The sequence below is a fragment of the Asterias rubens genome, chromosome 5, assembly GCF_902459465.1.
Source record: "Asterias rubens chromosome 5, eAstRub1.3, whole genome shotgun sequence".
Classification (NCBI taxonomy): Eukaryota; Metazoa; Echinodermata; class Asteroidea; order Forcipulatida; family Asteriidae; genus Asterias; species Asterias rubens.
The window spans coordinates 5,126,085-5,146,844 of NC_047066.1; the positions used below are offsets into that span (position 1 = coordinate 5,126,085).

The 20,760-nt window shown below is 39.2% G+C and overlaps 2 protein-coding genes across 2 annotated transcripts; one reads left to right on the forward strand and one right to left on the reverse strand.

Moving 5' to 3' along the window:
* Positions 1-1,144: 1,144 nt before the first annotated feature.
* LOC117290534 (cholesterol oxidase-like) lies at positions 1,145-15,587 on the reverse strand. The gene is made up of 10 exons (XM_033771966.1): positions 15,422-15,587; positions 9,980-10,037; positions 8,898-9,144; positions 7,772-7,905; positions 7,288-7,478; positions 5,876-6,050; positions 5,023-5,322; positions 3,970-4,339; positions 3,336-3,505; positions 1,145-2,972 (listed from the first exon to the last, which is right to left on the reverse strand). Exons 2-10 carry the CDS (start codon positions 10,007-10,009, stop codon positions 2,784-2,786), a joined length of 1,806 nt encoding a protein of 601 aa, XP_033627857.1. The 5' UTR covers positions 10,010-10,037; positions 15,422-15,587; the 3' UTR covers positions 1,145-2,783.
* LOC117290091 (beta-1,3-galactosyltransferase 1-like) lies at positions 10,873-19,925 on the forward strand (the record flags this gene model as incomplete). Its single annotated transcript, XM_033771340.1, has 2 exons — positions 10,873-10,920; positions 18,394-19,925. Coding segments are annotated over 2 exons (1,170 nt in total), but the record flags the coding sequence as incomplete, so codon positions are not given.
* Positions 19,926-20,760: the final 835 nt, after the last annotated feature.

The window sequence follows — 20,760 nt, forward strand, 5'->3', positions numbered from 1 at the left end:
TACAGTGAAGTAGTAGTGCGTCAACCAAGCAGGCGTGTACATGTACATGCATGCATGTATATACTGCGTGTAATGAATGGTGGTCAATCTTCTAGTCCAGATCAAGTGAAGTTGGAAGCAAAATTGTGTTGGATGTGCAGAATTATAAGTTCAAATTGCACCCAGAAAGTCTAGCATATACACAAGTACTCACGCAATCAGCACACACAAATCTTGGAGGTTAAAAATCAACAGGAGACATAAACAAGACGAAACAAGTTACAAGACGGTAGAGCGGCCTTGCAACCGTGCAGCGCTCTTACTTCTGAGGAGTTATGGCAATCATTTCATTTAAAATCGGACTTTTTACAGCATAAACCTTATGCATAGTGAAGTCATTTGTGTAGCCACCCTTGATATTAAGGAAGTTGCAGTGTGCACCGCGCGTATATACGTGCGTTTTCTCGTTATCGGTTTATTTCTAAGATGGCGGTTTGATGACGTCAATGCATATTAAGTCTAATACCACTGTAACTTTAGTAGAAAGGGTGAACATTGTTTTTTCACTTGAGGGTTGATCCAATAATATGAAAAGGATTCTGTGTCAAAAATTACCGAGAAATGGGTCAAAATTACGCAAAATCAGAGTAATTGTTATCTCCTCTTTGCTTGATGGGAAAGTGTACCATTAGTATTTGAAATTCGTGGGAAACTATTTCTTTCTCTAAAACTGCGTCACTTCAGAGGGAGCCGTTTCAGTGTTTATACTATAGACCTCTCCCCATTTTTCGTTACCAAGTAAGGTTTTATGACTTTAATAATTATTTTGAGTAATTACCAATCGTGTCCACTGCCTTTACTTTTAAGAGTGACTATACGAAACGTGTACCTTCACTTTCAGACAACAACCAGCGCTAATGTCGCATGTCAGTCATTGCGAAATAATACTTCAAAATCGTGATCACCGACAATCCATGTCGTGGTTAATGTTTCAAATTTCAATCAGAGACAGGATCATGCGCCTGTCATCAGATTATCGGAAAACATATGTAAGAAAGCTCGTGAGTTTAGACATATATTATTAATGTAGTGAGAGACTTGCCACAAACGGAAGTCCGGGAATCGGTCAGACACCTCGTGTTTTGTTGTTGTTTACTTTGCGGGGGGGGGGGGGGGGCAAGCATTGCTTGCCTCGTTTGATGATTATGTGACAAGTATTATGATATAATTTCAAAGGCAAAGCTACACATTTTTGCTGTTTATAATTTAAAAAATAAACAACAAATTTAAACCAAGACGAATGCTCTATTTGGACATACTCATTTGGATTACGAAACACTTTTTAGTTTTTGGTACCACAACACCACAACAGTAAATCAAATTATGTTTTGAAAATCGAAATGACAACGCCTTTCCTATTTTTGTTATTATAATTATAATAATAAGCCGTGTCTGGGTATGGTTTACTGATCTGATTTCCTGGTGCTAAATAGGCACACTAGTACACAATCTCTGGGCTTTTCAACGAATGTGATATGCTTTTAAATAAATGTCATTTTAACTGCCTATACACGCAGGTGAACATTTGCTGTTCATGCTCCCTCTGGGTACGTTGTGAATATCAGCGCTAAAAAACGGTAGCCTGAACATCTGACGTCACACTTCGAGGCTCGTGAATTACGCCAGAGATCTGCCGTTGTGCCTATACGTCACATCCCCGTCCATAATCACCTTTCACCACCATTAATTTCACAAGCAAGTACATGTTCATGTGCACACTGCGTGTGTAACCCGGAAAAAGGGTACACTTAGAAAAAGAATGAATAAAGCTAAATAAAAATGCTAACTATGGGGGCACTCGCTTGAACAATGAGAAAAAGCAAGATCGTTAGGGCTAAGACGCGAGGAGATGCAAAAATAGGAACAGTGACTCAAAGTGTAGGTTTCTCAACAAAAACAAAACAAAATAACTTATTGACTATAAACCAAAAACCTTTAGACCGAAAACTCTTGATCTAAACCTTCTTCCTTATAAACCTTAAATTAAACCAGTCAAACCTAAACCAAGATATTTAACTGAGACTCAAAAACCAAAACTAAAATACAAAACACAGTTAAACCCGATTAAAACTAAACCTGAAACACAGTTAAACCAGATTAAAACTAAAACACAGTGCCAAAGAAAAGTTACAGATTAAAATCAAAATGGCGTTAGGAAACCGAGTCCAAAACAGCAGGAAATACTTGAAACAGGCAAAATTACATGGTGAAGAAAATCAACACTTGAAGAAGAGAGAGCTAGAACACATGTGCTCCCTGCGCTACCAGGCTGCTATCTGATTATTTACAATGCACTGTATGGGTGAATACACTACCAAAGGATTAAGAAACTGTTTACCAACATGTAACAAAAGACTTCTAAGAAATAACAACCTACATGTACAGTGGTGCAATAAAACAGCTGAAGGGACAATGTAAACAGGAAAGGGCAATTATTAACTAGAACCTGGAATTAACTAACTTGAATAATAACACAATGAATTTTCTACCCCTACTACACATGCAGACGACCGAAAGTAAGCTTTCCGTGTGTTTTGATTGGTCAGAGGGGATGCATGTCAGCTGCACCCAAATCACCTTGGACCAATCAAAACACAAACATGGGTAGCCTACGTCACTGCACGTTATCTAATGAAAATATTGTATCCAATGAAATCACTGGTTCTGTAAAAGCAGTACATGTCTTCATCTGTGCAGATAAAGACAAGGGACCAGTCTAAGCTGAAATGTCCTCATCTTCAGTTTTAAAAGTTGTACTTCTTGTCGCTCACGTAGTCTATGTTCCAGCCGTGTTTATCCGCAAGTAGGCGCATGCATCGCTCGGCCACCATAGCAATAGTCAGACTGGGGTTGACTCCAAGACTACGTGGAATGATCGCACCGTCCATGACGTACAAACCCGGATGTACATCTGATGTATTGCCAACAAAAACCTTTTTCATAAAATGAAATAACAGTATGCTTAGAATTGTGTAAGGGATTGAATTACACTGACTGTTTTTATAAAGGGATATCACACAGCATTTGTTGTTGTAAATTTATAACAATTTGAATATCTCCTGAGAAGAAAATTATTGTCGTGACATTGTTTTACGCGTTTCTTAAAAACTACAGCATCTCAGCAAGTAATATTTAAGGGAAGCTTTCTATCATCATCATCTTCGAACCGCGTGAGTTTAATGTAAATCTGTGGACATCGTGTTTTGTGTCGCACAAAAATTATTCATATCCTTTAGAATGTGTGCAGGGAACCTGGCAGAAATGGCTGAAGTGCAATTCATTTTCGTCATATTCACCTGTCCTTCGTGGCTGACCACACCCTCTTCACCTGTCTCGCCCATGCCACACCCACCGAGAGGGTGCACCGTAGTTACACCTTTAGTGTGTCTCAGCTTAGCGAAGAGACCAGCCCAGAGGGGGTTTGGTATGTAGTGACCGTGCAGCGAGGCCGTGGCTTCCTTTATACCTGTGAATCAAGGTTTTAAACAAATTACCAACAAATGTAAATTTTGTTTTACATTTATTACCATAATGGTCCAGATATTAAACACATGGAAGGACGTGGTTGTACTAGTCTAAAGGTCTCAAAGATTATCATAGAAGTACGTTTATACAAATAGTGACCCGTTTCAGACAGAGTCGCGCCGAACCAAATTATAAATTAAGTACATGAACAGTTCGACGTCTGAAACAGTTAGGAGCGCCTGGACGCACTGGAAGTTGATACACGACTGTTGCATGGTTTAACCGCTTACCCCTACCCAAGAGCAGGGGTATGCCAATTTGCCCGGGGCACTGACAGAGGGCAGACAAAGTGCGGACCTGGGGTAAAGCGATCATAGTGTGAAAAGGCCGGCCGTTATTTCCCGGGGGCAACCCCGGGGAATAGAGTTGTGTTAAAAGGCCTATGAACAAGACTCTGGAGCTTACCTTCGTGGACTGTGTTGAAGTTTTCGCCGTCCCCTACGCCCGGATAGTCGATCCAGACTCTTCCATTCTCTTCGTCCAGTCGAACGACACCTTCGGACGTGTCGACACTCATGGCCAACATACATGCGGTATTGGTGAATGCCTTCCCTGTGATGTGTCGAGCTAGTTCCCTCCAGTCGTCCTCTCCCGGCGTGGTGTCGACAGCGCTGTGAGGTGCCTCTAGCCACTTCAAGATGAACTTATACGGGAGCTCGGCGGCGGAGGGGACGGTGCCGTCTTCCAGCACGTAGCTGTGCTCGACACCCTTGTTGTTCCGGTCTCGTAGATCGATCACCTTGGTGATCCCGGGACCGGGTCCTTTTCCCTTGTCCTATTTCGGTTGAAAAATAAAACAAAAGACCTTATTCACCTGATTTCATTGTGGTAGGGTGCCCCCTCGCCTATAGGTCTCAAGATAAACGTGTAGTGACGTAAGCTTTCTATATATGTGTTTTGATTGGTCCGAGGTGACGTTTGGAAGCTGCACTTTCGATCGCTGGCATAATGTAGGTGAAAGGTGAATATGAACAAGGTGAATATGAACGAGGATTGACCTAGACTAGAGGGCACTCTCTGACTTAACTCAATAGCTTTGAAGGGTGACGTCAGGTGTTCAGGCTAGAAAGCGGGTAGACTGGTCAAATATTGGGTGCGTTCGTTTATCTGCACACGTTCGTCCTGGAAAGAAAACCCGTCACACACACCGGGGTTCGACCCAGGGAAGCTAAACGAACGCACCCACAAGTATTGGTTTTACATAACCAGTTATTATGCACGGGGACTGGCGTGTGACGTCAGATTTTTAGGCTATAAAGGAAGTTGTTCTGGTCAATCATGTGCGCCATAGTGTCTATTGAAACTTTACCGCACTTACATCCAGTAGTACTGATTAATTTGTCTTAAATGTAGTACAAATTAAAGATGTTGAGACATTTTGCAAACTTGGACTTGTTTTTAACCTTTTGTCAATAACCGACCGGGAAACATCCCAAAAGTGTCAAAGAGGATTCCTACCTTTCTGGCCTCCTTAGTGGAGATCCCAACCGGTTTTAACGGCATCTTGGTGTTGTAGCTAAACCCAACCGTGTCTCCATTCGTAGTGAACGACTGGCCGAGCCGCGAGGAAAGCTCCAGCATATCACGGCTTTTTGAATTCAGCAGGATGTTGGTCGAGCCAAGGGCGCCCCCACCGAGGATGACCACCGGAGCGGTTATGACGCGTTGCGTTGCGTTGAAGTCACCGTTGACGTAAGGGGCGTAATGGACGCGCCACTCGGCGCGTTCGTCGTCTCGAGAAATGACCCTGACCTCAACCTGTCAAGAACACAAAAATGTCATAAAATCTTTCGACTATGATGATGCTGTTTTCAAAAACTTGTGCTCGTATGAATATAAATAATGATTTAGCAACGATATAACAATGATTTAGCTCTTCGTGAAAACGCAGTTCCAGGGTTCTTCAGATGTTTGTCTTTCACCAACTTAGCATAATTAATGTAGACGACTTTTAGGTCTATAAATTTGAAAATTTTGTAGATACTGTTCAACTAAATCGAAACCACCAAAAAGTCAAAATTAGTTGTTTTTGTTCTTCTCGACTTTCATTTTTTCGTCCCTTCGTGAAACTGCTGGCGATGTGGACAATGGTTTCTGTATCAGAGAAAAAAAAAAAAAATTCCCCCAACGGCAGTAACTAGGGAGATTGTTCCAAATCATTGGCCTAGCTACACTTTGTTTGCTGGGGAACATTCAAGCGAGTGATGTCAAGTGTGGACCGGGAAGAAATCGGGGAGTCAGTGTACTATCAAAGTAAAGTTGAGTTTATCGAGGAGTAGTCATCGATCTGTGTTTGTGAGAGAATGTTTACCTCCGTGAAGATGTGAGCACCATGTGCCTTGGCATCAGGAAGGTAGTTCATATTTAAGGTGTTCTTTGCTCCCGTATTACAACCTCCGCAGCAGTTGCCGCAGTTGTTACACGCTGGTTGCGGGATACCAACGTGGTTCTTCTGACGATCCTCAAAGTTTACGTAAATCGGGGTACTATTGGGCAACCACAGCAAAGTAAAATACATATTGTTTAATTACTAAAATGTCTTCAAAGGTGAAATTGATATATTTTGAATTGATGCATTTTCCTCAAGAAAGTACGACTATTACGACTACATTTTTAAAGACACTGGGCGCTATTGGTAATTGTCAAAGACCAGTCTTCTTCAGACGTTACTTCAGAGTGAGCCGTTTCCCACAATGTTTTATACTATCAACAGCTTCCCATTACTCGTTACCAAGTAAGGTTATATGCTAATAATTATTACGTGTCCACTGCCTTTAAGTATGGTTATTAACTATTAGCATAAAACCTTTCTTGGTAACGAGTAATTGGGAGAAATTGATAGTATACAACATTTTGAGAAACGACTCCTTCTGAAGTTATGTAGTTTCTGAGAAAGAAGTAATTTTCCACAAATTTGATTTTGAGACCTCAGATTTAGAATTTGAGGTCTCGAAATCAAAGGCACACAACTTTGTGTGACAAGGGTGTTTCTTTCTGTGATTGTTATCTCTCAAATTTTCACAGGTTTGTTATTCTATGCATATGTTGAGATACACCAAGTGAGAAGACAATTACCAATAGTGTCCAATGTCTTTAAAAAGGAGCAATATGAGCAAGATTTGAAAGTAAATTTTTCATGAACATCTTTTACAAACATTGTGATAATGTTTTACTACATCTTTCATCAATATCTGACCTTGTATGCCGACAGAGGGCGCTCTATTTGGTGCAAGGCTGTGCATTATAATTGGTGAGAAGTGACGAAAAACTAAACCTGGCGTGCATCTGTATCCTTATCTGGAAGTTCTGTGTGTACATCCACCTGGAGCTTTGGTCATTCAATAGAAAAGGGCACCCTCCTTAAAGGCAGTGGACACTTTTGGTAATTACTCAGAATAATTATTAGCATAAAACCTTACTTGATAACGAGTAATGGGGAGTGGTTGATAGTATAAAACATTGTGAGAAACGGCTCCCTGTAAAGTGTTTTAGTTTTCGAGAAACAAAGTAATTTTTTCACGATTTTGATTTCGAGACCTCTGATTTAGATTTTGAAGTCCCGAAATCAAGCATCTAAAAGCACACGTACAACTTCGTGTGACAATGGTGTTTTTTTTCTTTCATAGCTATCTCACAACAAGTGAGAAGACTGGTCTTTGACAATTACTGATAATGTCCAGTATCTTTAAAATGTGTCTTTTTGGCGCAGTTTTGTCGTCCTACCTCTTATAAATCTTATCCAGGGGTAGATCCTCAATATCTGCTAGGTGTATAGCGGCAGTCTTGAAGGCTTTCTGCTTCGGTAGCTCTGGGTAGTGTGACGGGTACTCGGTCGGCTTCATCATATCTAGGACAAGCTCTCGATCGACGCCGTTCAGTGTGTCCAAGTCGTCCCGCAGTGCTTTGGGCCATACCTTGGTGGCAGTGAAAGGATCCGTATTTATACGCTATTCAGTTGAGACACGAAAGGAGGCCTGTGTGGCGGGAGATTCTCTCCCCCGAAGATTGTCACCCAGCACGGCGATGTGCGTACAAACTTGTTCCGATAGCAATATCGACAAGCGAATCGCTATTTTTAAGGGATTCGTGGCTGAATCAAAATCATGTCTCATATGACTTATTATTGTTGTTTTGACAAATATATGTTTAGAGAATGTATACTTGCATGTATCTCTTAAAAGACCTTTTACTTGGTTCCCAAACTCACCTTATCTTTAAATATCCTCGGGTCGCAGTCGAGAGCCACATTTGCATTAATGAGCGACGTCCCGCCTAGGCCACACCCCTTTAGCACTAGAACATCCGGGCTTATGGTGACGTCAAACAGATCGGTGGGGTTACCTTCGTTTTCATTGACATAAATAGTTACATTAAGAAATGAATAGCAATCCTTGCAATCATTTCTGTGTAGTTTACCAGTAAATCATCGGGAGTTGTTGTGCTGTGAGATTAAATTCAAACGCATTGCGGTGGGCTGATAGTTCATAACTGCCATTGGTTATCATTGTAAAAAAAATTCTTTTTAAAACAAAAGAGCACAGGTTTCCCTTAAGTTTTGTTTAAAAGCAGTGGACACTATTGGTAATTATTCAAAATAATTACTAGCATAAAACCTTTCTTGGTGACAAGTAATAGGGAGAGGTTGATGGTATAAAACATTGTGAGAAACGGCTCCCTCTGAAGTGCCATAGTTTCCGGGGAAGAAGTTATTTTCCACGAATTTGATTTTGAGAACTCAGATTTAGAACTTGAGGTCTCGAAATCAACCATCTAAACGCATTGTCGTGTGACAAGGGTGTTTTTTTCTTTCATTAATATCTCGCAAATTCAATGACCGATTGAGCTCAAATTTTCACAGGTTTGTTATTTTATGCATATGCTGAGACCCACCAACTGTGAAGGCTAGTCTTTGACAATTACCAATAGTGTCCACTGCCTTTAACCATTCATATGGAAAGTGTGACACTGACATCACTAGTAAAATAATTTAAACATGATCATCGTATATTAGTTTAAAGGAAAATTGATTTATGCAAAAGACTGATCGATTGTTGCTAAAGACCGATCAATCGATGCAAAAGATCAATCAACGCAAAAGATCGATCAGTCGATGCAAAAGATCGATCAATCGATGCAAAAGATCGACCAATTGATGTTAAAGGTCGATGTATCAATGCAAAAGGCCAATCAATCCATTCAAAAGGTCGATCAGTCGATGCAGAAGATCGATCAATGCAAAAAACCAATCGGTGGGTTGATCGGATTATTTGCTTTTTCGGCGTTCCATAAGAGATGGTAGAAATTACGCTTGCCAATATTCGTTCTCTTTTTACCTTGCATGTATTTCTCTCCATGTTGGGTCAGCTGCAATTCCTTCAGCCCCGCCAGTCCGGTCTCGGGAAAATCGCCCGGCCTCCATTCTTTGCCTCTCTCCAGAAGGCAAACACTCTTCCCTGCGCGTGCGCAGCGGCTTGCTGCTATCGAGCCGCCATAACCGGAACCGACGATAATGACGTCATACGACAACTGGATGTCAGTCAGGGGCGAGGATAGATGGTAATTTTTGTAGCTGGGCTGGAACTTTAATAACAAATTAAGAAGATGGAGTTTGATTTATCCAATCACGATCATAATGTGACATCTTTATCATGGTGTGGTCACCTTGATTTTACTCCATTCCAACTCATTGTAACCAAACTCAGCTGGACAAATATAAAGTCTGGGGCCATGCGCAATGAATGTTAGCATTCATTACCGTTATACAGCGAACATGACCAATATTGTGACAGCGCGATAAAGGTCTAATAGAAATTGTCAAACTAGCTCCCTTCGCCTCGGGAACTATAGTTACTTCCACTACCTATGGGAGGTAATAATTGTCGACTATTCGGCATCAAACCATGTCATGTATACTCTATTAAAGACTAGACACTATTGGTAGTTACTCAAAACAATTATTATCATAAAACCTTGATTTCGAGTAATGGGGAGAGGTTGATGGTATAAAACATTGTAAGAAACGGCTCTCTCTGAAGTGACGTAGTTTTCGAGAAAGAGGTAATTTTCCACGAATTTGATTTTTTGACCTCAGATTTAGAATTTGAGGTCTCGAAATCAAGCATCTGAAAGCACACAACTTCGTGTGACAAAGGTGTTTTTTCTTCCATTATTATCTCACACTTTCGACGACCGATTGAGTTCAAATTTTCACAGGTTATTTTTTTTATGCATAGGTTGAGATACACCAACTGTGAAGACTAGTCTTTGACAATTACCAATAGTGTCCGGTGTCTTTAACACCACACTACTCATCAATAATCTTCAGCCGTGGGAACAGTCAACATGCTGCCCACCTCGCCAGACGGCTTCTGTTGCATTAATTAACATTTAACATTGAAATTGATAAATACTTTACCGATTGAGGTTTCGAGCTGCTTTGACCCATGACTGGCAACTAGAACTAGTATAACTAGCTATGGTGAAAAAAAGAAAGGAAAAAAGAATAAAAGACACTGCATTCTTTTACATTCCACAAGGTTAAATCCATTGGACACTTTCGGTCATCGGAGTCGGGAGAAAATAACGGGAAACCCCAGCCTTGTTTCCGCACGTTTCTCCGTGTCATGACATGTGTTTTAAAGCCATTATACACTTTCGGTAAACAGTATTGTCCAAGGCCCACACTTCGTGTATCACAACTTCTATATAAAATTTGTTACCTGTGAAAGTTAGGCTCAATTGGTCATCGGAGTCGGGAGAAAATAACGGGAAACCCCAGCCTTGTTTCCGCACGTTTCTCCGTGTCATGACATGTATTTTAAAGCCATTATACACTTTCGGTAAACAGTATTGTCCAAGTCCAACACTTCGTGTATCACAACCTATATATAAAACAACAAATCTGTGAAAATTTAGGCTCAATTGGTCATCGGAGTCGGGAGAAATAACGGGAAAACCCAGCCTTGTTTCCGCACGTTTTGCCGTGTCGTTTAAAATTAAATCCGTAATTCTCGATATCGAGAATTTATATTGTTTTAATGTTTTCATGGAATAATATTTCAAGAGAAGTCTTTCACCGTTACCTTCTGTAAACCCTGTAAGTTATTTGTAAATCTGTGAACTTTTTTTCTTTCTGTATACCGAAAGTGTCCAATGGCTTTAAAGGGCTAGTATAACATTGTTAACAACAACAAAAGTTAAAGTGAAAATCTCGTCAAACGTATAGATGTTGGATAAATCAACCTTATAACTGACAGTGTATTTACCTTTTATTAGCTGTTCCGACCTACCGTCGGAACAGGTGTTGTTTTCGTCGAGATTTTTATTATTTTTATTATTATTATTCTTTGTTTCCGCCTAAAACCCCATAGCGTTTGTACAGCGTTTTTGTTCAGGCCCCGTCTCCTAAAGTATGAGGATAAAAGAGTTAAATCATATATCAAATTGAAGCTTAGAACATAAGCTTTACTCTAACAAAAAAGTGTTAAAATTCTTAATTAGTTAACCACGTGGTCTTCATTTGAATTTTTAATTTGTAAACTTGATGCAGTCACTTTCATGTTATTGTGAAACATTCTCTTTGGTAATACAACACAGTATGTACCTCAATGAGTTGTTGACTTCTTGAGAGGAGTCTATACTATTTTGTTTCCTACCCGCGTTCTGGACACATTACTCTGTACACGCACAAAGTACGGAGGTTTGGGATTTTCGTTAGAACGTGCGTTAAATTTGTCCTTGTTTTTCTAACCGCGTTCTGGACCAATTACTCTGTGCATGGATGCTCTGTGCATGGGTTTTCGTTAAAACGAACGTGCGTAATTAGATAGGGGTTTTTGACGACATCGACGTCGTCGTCAAAAACCCCCTTAAGGCATCTAATACTACATTTCAACCCTACTTAATAGTTATAGGCGTTAGCAGTTCATATTTAGTGACAATGGTAGCAAAATCATGAAACGAGAATTATTTCGCCGGATCATAATCCCCTCTGTTGACGCACACATGTAAAAACCCACCATTTTTACATCGTGCCCTTCTAGCCTAGTGGTCATCAGTCGCGACTACACATCTGAGAATTGCGAGTTCGAATCTCCGTCCGAAATCAATATTTTTTTATCCCCCAAAACTAAAAATATATTTCTTTTTGTAATATTTGAGTTTGATTCTTATCTTTATATCGATAGTGTTGCCTTTTCTTTTTCTCAAATGTTAGCCCAACATAACCTGTGTGCATGCATGACACGATGATGATGTTTAAAAACACAGTAAGCGAAAAATGGTGGCCATAAGCGCAGAGTTTGGTGGTTAAGAGTTCTGTGAAATCAACTTTTACTAGATCAAACATCAAACCACCAACCCCCAAAAAATTTAAAAATCGTAATTAATTAACCACGTGACCTATATTTGCATATTTAATTGTACAAGGGGACAAAGTTGTTGGAACTTCCTGTTGATGCTGACATCATGAGAACATCAGCATAAGTATTGGAATTGCACTACCACTTGGAGTGTTCAAGGAGTCCAACACGTCAGTCTAGAGTCCAACTCTGATTGTAAAAATCAATTCAGGCATCATCTTCAATTTAATTTTATACAACAAGCAAACTTATACATTTTCTGATTTTATTTCAAAGGGTAACATAAATGGCTGTTAGCGAACGGTTTCCAAAAAAAACTACATGGTGTACGTGCACAATACTCTTACTGGCCTCAAGCATTTACCTCTAGATAATAAATCAAGCATTCAGTTCAAAATTATAAAAGTTTGTTATTGCCACATTATTCAGCGAACCATGAATCATACACAGCTACTATTCACAAGAAAATATATGCGTGGAGGGTAACATACAGCACACAATGGAACCGGAGTTTAACAATGACAATACCAAAAGTGCATTTGGGTATTTTGTTTATCTGTTTCATTTAAATATATAGTTAAGTTTTATTTTACGCTAACTGTTTTTGTGTTTGTTCTTCCTGTAATTTTGAATTGTTTTGCCGCTACATAAGATTACACCCACTAAATAGAATTGCTTACATTGCTTTCTTCGTTAGAAAAAAAAGGGGGGGGGTCCGTACTCGTTAAGGTTTGCTTTTTATGGGCCCCTCCATCCCCTACATGTAATTTGCATTGATTTTTAGTTTTTGTTTTCTATTATTGTACGATTGCATTTGCTTGTAATAAATTATTTATTACCTTCTGTGTAGACTAAGCAAGTCTCGCGCGTATTTAAACTTGCGGGACCATTATGTTCCAAACCTTATGGAGTTTTACGTGGGACATTTTTGTCCGTCCATTATTTTAGTTTAATGTAGTTCATGACCATGAATATTATAAATATTGTTGGAAATGTAATACTAGTTAACAAAACGTATACAAGTAAAATCATTTCAACAACAAAAAACCTACTTTCGGGATGTCGACTTCCCGAGATAAATTATCACAGGAAGACGACATCCTAATTTTAGGATGTTGACTTCCCGAGATAAATTATCACAGGAAGACGACATCCTAATTTTAGGATGTTGACTTCCCGAGATAAATTATCACAGCAAGACGACATCCTACTTTTGGGATATCGACATTCCGAGATAAATTATCACAGGAAGACGACATTCTTCTTTTAGACTGTCGACTTCCCGAGATAAATTATCACAGGAAGATGACAACTGACGTTTAGGATGTCGACATACCGAGATAAATTATCACAGCAAGACGACATCCTACTTTTAGGATGTCGACATCCCGAGATAAATTATCACAGGAAGACGACATCCTACTTTTATGATGTCGACATTCCGAGATAAATTATCACAGGAAGACGACATTCTTCTTTAATAATGTCGACTGTTTGTAGTTATAAGACTCCTTGGGGACAGGAGAAAAACTTGGAAAAACCGTGACCTCAATTTGACCTCTACTTCCGGGTCAACCGGAAGTGGGACCATATCTCAAGAACTACTCAACCGATTTTCAATTTGTTTTCACTTCAAACTCCTTGACATTAATATTGACTGTGAAAACCCGTGACCCCATGTTGGCCTCTACGTCCGGGTGAACCGGAAGTGGGACCATACGCCAAGTACTATACAACCGATTTTCAATCCTGTTTGTTCAGTTTTATCCTCCTAAGGCATTAAAAATAAACTTTGAAAATCCATGACCCCAAGTTGACCTCTACTTCCGGGTCAACCAGAAGTGGCACCATATCTCAAGAACTACACAACCGATTTTCTAATTTTTTTCAGTTACAGACTCCTTGGGCGTTAGAGATTAGCCTTAGGTTACCGTGACCCCATGAAGTGGCACCGTAACTCAAGACACTGTACAGTATTTTTCAAACTTTTTTTCAGTTATAGACTCCTTGGTAATTTTAACACATAATCAAAGCAAAAGAATACGGAACAGCTTTGTGTTTGTTCACAAACACCTAGTGTCTAGTTGGTTTTGATATGCTCACTTTAAACTTAAATTTCCTAAGGTTTTGTAGATCGAGTGCACATGACTTCCTTTTTACTCAGAATCTATGGCATGGATAACAAAAAATACAAGTTTTCGGGGTCAGCATATCACTGATACGGATTTCTGGTCATGTGACCCCGGAAAAACAGGAGTCACGGCTCCTTCTTTTTTAAAGTGAAGGCGTAACCATGGCTACTAGTGGAATAGTGTATGTCCTTGTCACCTGCTAAATGACGTACATTTGGCATAATCTGTATCACCATTTGGGTGTGGAGGGGCACAACCGTGGAAGTGTTGTGGCCAAGCGGTTTAAAGCATTGAATTCAGCAGTTTCTGATCAGCAGGAGTGTGGGTTCGAGTCCCCAGCCGTGACACATTGTGTCATTAAGCAAGACACTTAACCATTGCTTCGTCCTTCGGATGGGACGTAAAGCCGTTGGTCCCATGTGTTGTGTAACACATGTAAAAGAACCCAGTGCACTTATCGAAAAGAGATGGGGTTCCCCCGGTGTTCCTGGCTGTGGCTGCTGTATGCGCCGTAGCACCTTGTAAACCCTTGTAAGGTGCTACATAATTGGGTCTCAGAGATCATCTTTCAATAACCTCTTTTTTTGTATAAATGTATACTAAGCACATTCAGGTTGAATTGTTTGTATAGATACGTGTGCTATATAACAGTTCGATATTATGATAGTATATAATATTATTGGATAGTGAATAAAATAAAATAAAATAAAATAAAATAAAATAAAATAAAATAAAATAAAATAAAATAAAATAAAATAAAATAAAATAAAATAAAATAAAATAAAATAAAATAAAATAAAATAAAATAAAATAAAATAAAATAAAATAAAATAAAATAAAATAAAATAAAATAAAATAAAATAAAATAAAATAAAATAAATTACTATTATGTTCTACCTCAAAGGCATGTTCAAGTTCGGATATTAACGGGTGACAGTCTGTATGATAAATTGTTTGACCACACTTGACTGTGTGCTGTCGGTATGCATCGGGGAGTGTTTTTTTTCGGACTGGATGTATGGCAACAATGTATTTAATAATTATGTTTCTGACACGATTGGTGTGTCCCCCGAAACCAAAAGAAAATAATTTCAAATCAACAAAATACTGTTAGTTTTGGTTTAACCCATATACATCAATGTGTGTTAGCACTGTATACTCGGTACTTTCCCCATCTCTGTGAAACAAATCACAGGCATATTACTCGGGTGGGATTCGAACCCACAACCTTTGCAATTCTAGAGCAGTGTCTCACCAACTAGACCATCGAGATTACCCGGTAGCTAGAGGCAGTTCGAATCTTATATGTTTAGCCCCGATGCAATTTTCCATCTGTCAAATAGAACTATAATTGTATACACTTACCGTTCGTTTGACAGAACTCGTATCTCTAACTTTCTGCTCGTGTTTCGTATGGATAATTTCCTTCTTTCATTACTTCAGTTTAAGTAGTGAACAAGCCTTTCATATACAGCCTGCCGAACGGAAAAATCAAGTAGTGATCAAGGCTCTAGTACTATTATCAACTTCAACACAGAACGGAAACTCTTTTGATCATTGGTAACTCCCAAATAAATTTACTACAGGTTCAATGATTTTTGTGCAAAGTGTTAACACCATGGAGGTGTGGTTACCTCCATTGTGTAACCCACTGGAAAGCTTCGGTAGTTCTCACTTTGTTGTTTCCAAAAAATTGCATAAAATAACAAATCTGTGAAAATTTTGACTCGCGAAACCTCTGTTAGGGTAGAAACGTCAGGCCATTAACTATTGTTTGCATTTATACATAGGCCCTAGGTCCTTTTGGTTGGTTATACAAAAGCAGTTTGGAACAGCTAATTCTATTTTTTCAAAATTTTGACTAAATTGGTCATCGAAGTTTCTAGAGAAAACATACATGTGGCACAAAACAAGTTCGTGTGCTTCAGGCCTGAAGTCTTTTATCGTTTAAAACATGTTAATGTGTACGTACACGATAGGTCTTAGTCTAAACTTATCGAGTACGTAAGTTTAGACTTATCGTGTTGTATATCGTACACTATAAGCGAGATGTTGATTAAACAATTCATTCGTGCTCGTAATACGCTTCTATCTAAATTATTTCATGGTCGAGAATAGACTTGTGGACAAGTCGTTAATGGTCCCACGCGGTGAGATAGTCGATTTGTGGCGGTGCTACGGCGATGATCACTGCTCTCGCGCGAACTGCTGGCTGCCGACTTATATTCCCCATTAACACAGTAGGCCTAGTCGTAATAGCAGTAGTATAGCGCGGGAATCGCTGGGAGAGTCGGAACGCTATCACCGCGACAGACATTTAACGACTTGTCCACAAGTCTAGTTCGAGAACGACTACGTAAGCGTTTCCATAGTAACTGTTCAGCATGTTTTGGTTTTGGTTCATTGCCTTAAGGCACTGTATACACTATCCGTAATTACTCAAAGCAATTGTTAGCATAACAATTTACTTGTTGACGATCAATGGAGAACTGTTTTAGTATACAAACCATTTTGAGAAACGACTCCCTCTGAAATTTTTAAAAAGAAGTAACTTCTCACTGAAATATTTGAATTGAATTCGAAACCTCAAAATTAGATTTTGAGGTCTCGAAATCACGGTATCTGAAATCACACAAGTTCGTGTGACAAGAAGGGTGTTTTTTCTTTCATTATTATCTCGCAACTTCAACGACCAATCGAGCTCAGATTTTCACAGGTTTGTTATTTTGTGTATAAGTAAGAAGACTATAGTCTTTGACATTTACCAATGAGTTCAGTGTCTTTAAGTATCCGTTGCAGACTAAAAGTGAAATACGAAACATTTTTTGTCGGAAGTGATTTTTCAGTTGTGCATTTTTCCCCAGATTAAGCCTACATATTTTTGAACACGTCTATATTATTATAAAAATTATAATTCAGATATCAAGTAGATTTTTAAAATATTTTTTTATATACATTTTCTAACATAATGAGAGACACATTTTTGTTAACAACTACCTGTTTATGTTGCAGTCTTGATTTATTAATGTACATGTAGATAATTATACAAAAGAATTGTCCCACACTCGGTTAGCGTGCAGCCTTTCCATTGCCAGTCCCTCCCTGTTTTCTTACAAACATCTAATTATTATTTCCCAAGGCTGTTTGCATCATAATAAGCTGTTGTGCTATAGGATCGTCACCAGCCCGTGACAACTCCAATAACTATTCTCAATAAACTGGTATAGTTGTCTATCAAAAAAGGGTAGGTTATGTCGACACGCTGAATGCTTTTGCCATGTACCATTGTTGTTTCTTGACTGCACATGTGGCCAATGGTATAGATGTGTTATGGAGTTGTCGGTTTATATGCAGCTGGCTTTTGGTACTGTAGTCAATGGAGTTTGTGTGACCACTATCCAGTCATCCATGATCGTTTCTCTGTGAATAATTATAACAGTGAAATGAATACACAGTTTCATTGAAACAATGCTCTCTTGACTGCCGAGTGGGGGAGAATCCCCCTTCCTCCATCGTGCACCGTGTATAGGTGCTGTATACGGACTATCCTCGTTCGAGAGAGAAAAAAGGCGGTTACTGCTCTGTGTTTGATGCCACGTGTTATGACGGGTTATGTTGGAATACTTCGGAATGCAGTGTGCTCGCTGGGAAAACGTCTCAAAGCAGTCTCATTTTACTGGTAAGTAAAATACATATTTGTATTCTTTTTGTAACCATTGTATTGCCTTTTCTTGTAAAACTTTAATGTGCATTTTTTTTAATACTTGTCATGTTTGCTGGCAAACAAAATGAAATGAAATGAAACAACAGGTTTCCCATCAAACAACAACCAGTAATTGTGTATCGAGAGATTTGCGACATAGGAAGACGAGTTTTCTTTTGTCACGTGGTGGACGCTATTTTGTACCCAAACATCACAACCCACAACCAACTGTACAGACTAGGCTGACACCAAGTGTGGGCATACGGGGTTTTTCCTGTTTTTTTTTTTTTAACCGAAAATGGCTTCTAATCGTAAGTTGTAGTTGCTGGACGCCATTTTTCGGTCCATATGCAGCACAACCCAATGTACTGACTATAGTCTGAAGCGCTCGAGTCTGGTCCTCATAACAGCTCGGCTATTGACATACCCTCATCCATTCTTCATTACTTTTCACTCACTCGACCAATAATGCTCTTTCCCGCTTTTTTGTTTGTTTCAGAAACAAGAACATGAGATGCTTCTGTGGAATCGATTAAGATCAAAATTAATACTGCTCCGCTAAACAAGATCCCGCCACTAGGAAACGGTGCATATAACAACAACAACAACAGAAACAACAACAACCACAACAACAACAACAACAACAACAACAACAACAACAACTGCAACAACAACAGCAACAACACCAACAAAAACAACAACAGCAGCAACAACAACAACAACAATAACAATCGATGATATAAGGATACTACATCGGCTAAATATGAGATTATTTAGAAGGGGACGCTGTAAGTATTTTTGTCTAACTTTGGTCTATATTTTAGTGGTGTATGTTATCTTTAACAACATTCCCATTTCGATCTTCAATCGCCATGAGTGTGACCCTTACCTGAAAATGAAAGACGGCAAACAATTTCATCACACTTTCTTCCTGGCCGAGCCACAGACTTGTTTTCACGCTTCGAGTTCGCATCCGAGGCCCGTGTTCTTGTTAGTTGTGATCGCTTCTTCGGGGGACAACTTCGAGAGGCGTCAAGCGATTCGCGAGACATGGGGAAGTCCCAAGGAGATCATGGGGAGGGGTATCGTCACAGTCTTCCTGCTCGGCGAGGAGCCCCTGGAGAAGTTTTCTCCCGAAACCCGAGATTTACTTCAGGATGAAAGCGCTGCACACCATGACATTCTCCAGGCAGACTTCATTGACACTTATAAGAACCTCACCATTAAGACCATAGTTGGACTGAAGTGGATCCACGCGTACTGTTCCCATGCCTCGTACTTCATGAAAACAGACGATGACATGTACATCAGTTACGCTAACTTAGTCAAGAATCTGTCTGCTCCCTCGACCCCAACCACTGACTTTGCGATGGGTCATCTCTTCGAGAACAATTTTGCCTCTCGAAGTTTTCACAATAAATTCTACATGCCGAGATGTATGTTCCCGGAGAAGTTCTACCCTCCGTATCTTGCAGGGTCAGGCTATGTCATGTCTGGCGATTTGGCGGGAAAGATCTTCCGAACTGCTTTGTATAGTAACTTCGTTTATTTCGAGGACGTCTTTGTTGGGGTGTGTTTTCGGACGCTAGGGGTAAAGCCCACAGGACACAGCGGTTTTAATTTTATACACATTGGTTATGAGTTTTGCAAATATAGAAATGATGTGGTTTCATCTCATGGAGTTGAGACGAAGGAAATGCACGATATATGGAACGATCTACAAAATTCTGAAACTAAATGTTTACCGTCAACTTAAGTTTTTTTCAAAAACAAACCTTGCAACCCCAGTGTGAAATTGTCACGTAATTTGTTGATCAGGTTTTAGCAGGAAAACACGTCAATATTTTAACAAAGTTTTGTTGATAACTTTTCTCGTCAAATCAAAATGAACTCTTACTGTACGATTTGCGCAGCCACAAATTCGTGGGTAGACATGTTTTCGTGTCCCTTTTATAAGCAATAGTTTGAAAGCCGCTATGCCGACACAGTAATTTTACTTATATCAATTAACAATATTGTTGTGTTAATGATGAAAAAATGTGCTTGAGCTTGTCATACATGACCTGCAATTGTGTTACTCAATATTTATTGGTCTTTTGGTACCTTTGTATAACAAAAAGTGTGTATTTTTTTAAAGAGATCAATTAAACAAGGGGTATTCCATGATAATGGTGTTCATGATTCTTTTATGTGCACTTACCAACCCTAGTACACGTGACCAATGGCTTAATGTCCCATCCGAAGGACCAAGCAATTATTTGTTACTATATCTTGCTCAAGGACTCGAGTCCAGTGCGCCTGAACACATACGAAAGCAAAAGGTGGGCAACCAGGGCCCAATTTCATAGAGCTGCTAAGCACACAAATTTGCTTAGCATGACATTTCTTTCTTGATGATAGACAGGATTACCAACTAAATTTCCATTTGTTGCATATTGCTTGTTACTGTAACAGTTCATGTTGGTTTATACTGAACATCACGTGGAAATTTGGTTGGTAACCCTGTTTTTATCAAGGAAGAAATTCCATGCTGAGCAATTTTTTGTGTGCTTAGCAGCGCTATGAACTTGGGCTGGTAAAAGAGAAACACTACCACGTGAAACAGAAACACTTCCGTGTGAAAGACGATTGGGATCCAGTGAACACTTTTGGTATTTACTCAAAATAATTATTAGCATAAACCCTTACTTGTAAACAAGTATTGGGGAGCTGCCGATAGTCTGTTTGTTTTCAGCTAGCTCCATAAATAATTAAATTTCAGGTTCGGTTCAAGTTCATGAAAAAAAAAAGACAGAGTTTGATCTATCGTAATACTTACAGTGTAATTGTTTTTATTGTCTTAAAAAACTCCCACCAAATTAAGATCTAGAAAAACAACAAGAATACAAACAATTCCTTGCCCTATTAAACAGCACTAAGCTTTTATTTACATTATAATGAACACCTCGCCTGCGAGATTGTTTACAGCCATTCAATTATAATCAAAATAGAGATCAAGTTT

What these genes read in the sequence shown, in the direction of transcription:
- LOC117290534 (XM_033771966.1), bottom strand. Translation starts at nt 10,009, where the DNA reads ATGGGTCAAAGCAGCTCGAAACCTCAATCG. An exon ending in GCAGCTCGAAACCTCAATCG is followed by an intron (nt 9,145 to 9,979) that starts GTAAAGTATTTA and finishes TTGTTATTAAAG; the next exon opens with TTCCAGCCCAGCTACAAAAA. An exon ending in TGGAGAGAAATACATGCAAG is followed by an intron (nt 7,906 to 8,897) that starts GTAAAAAGAGAA and finishes ATGAAAACGAAG; the next exon opens with GTAACCCCACCGATCTGTTT.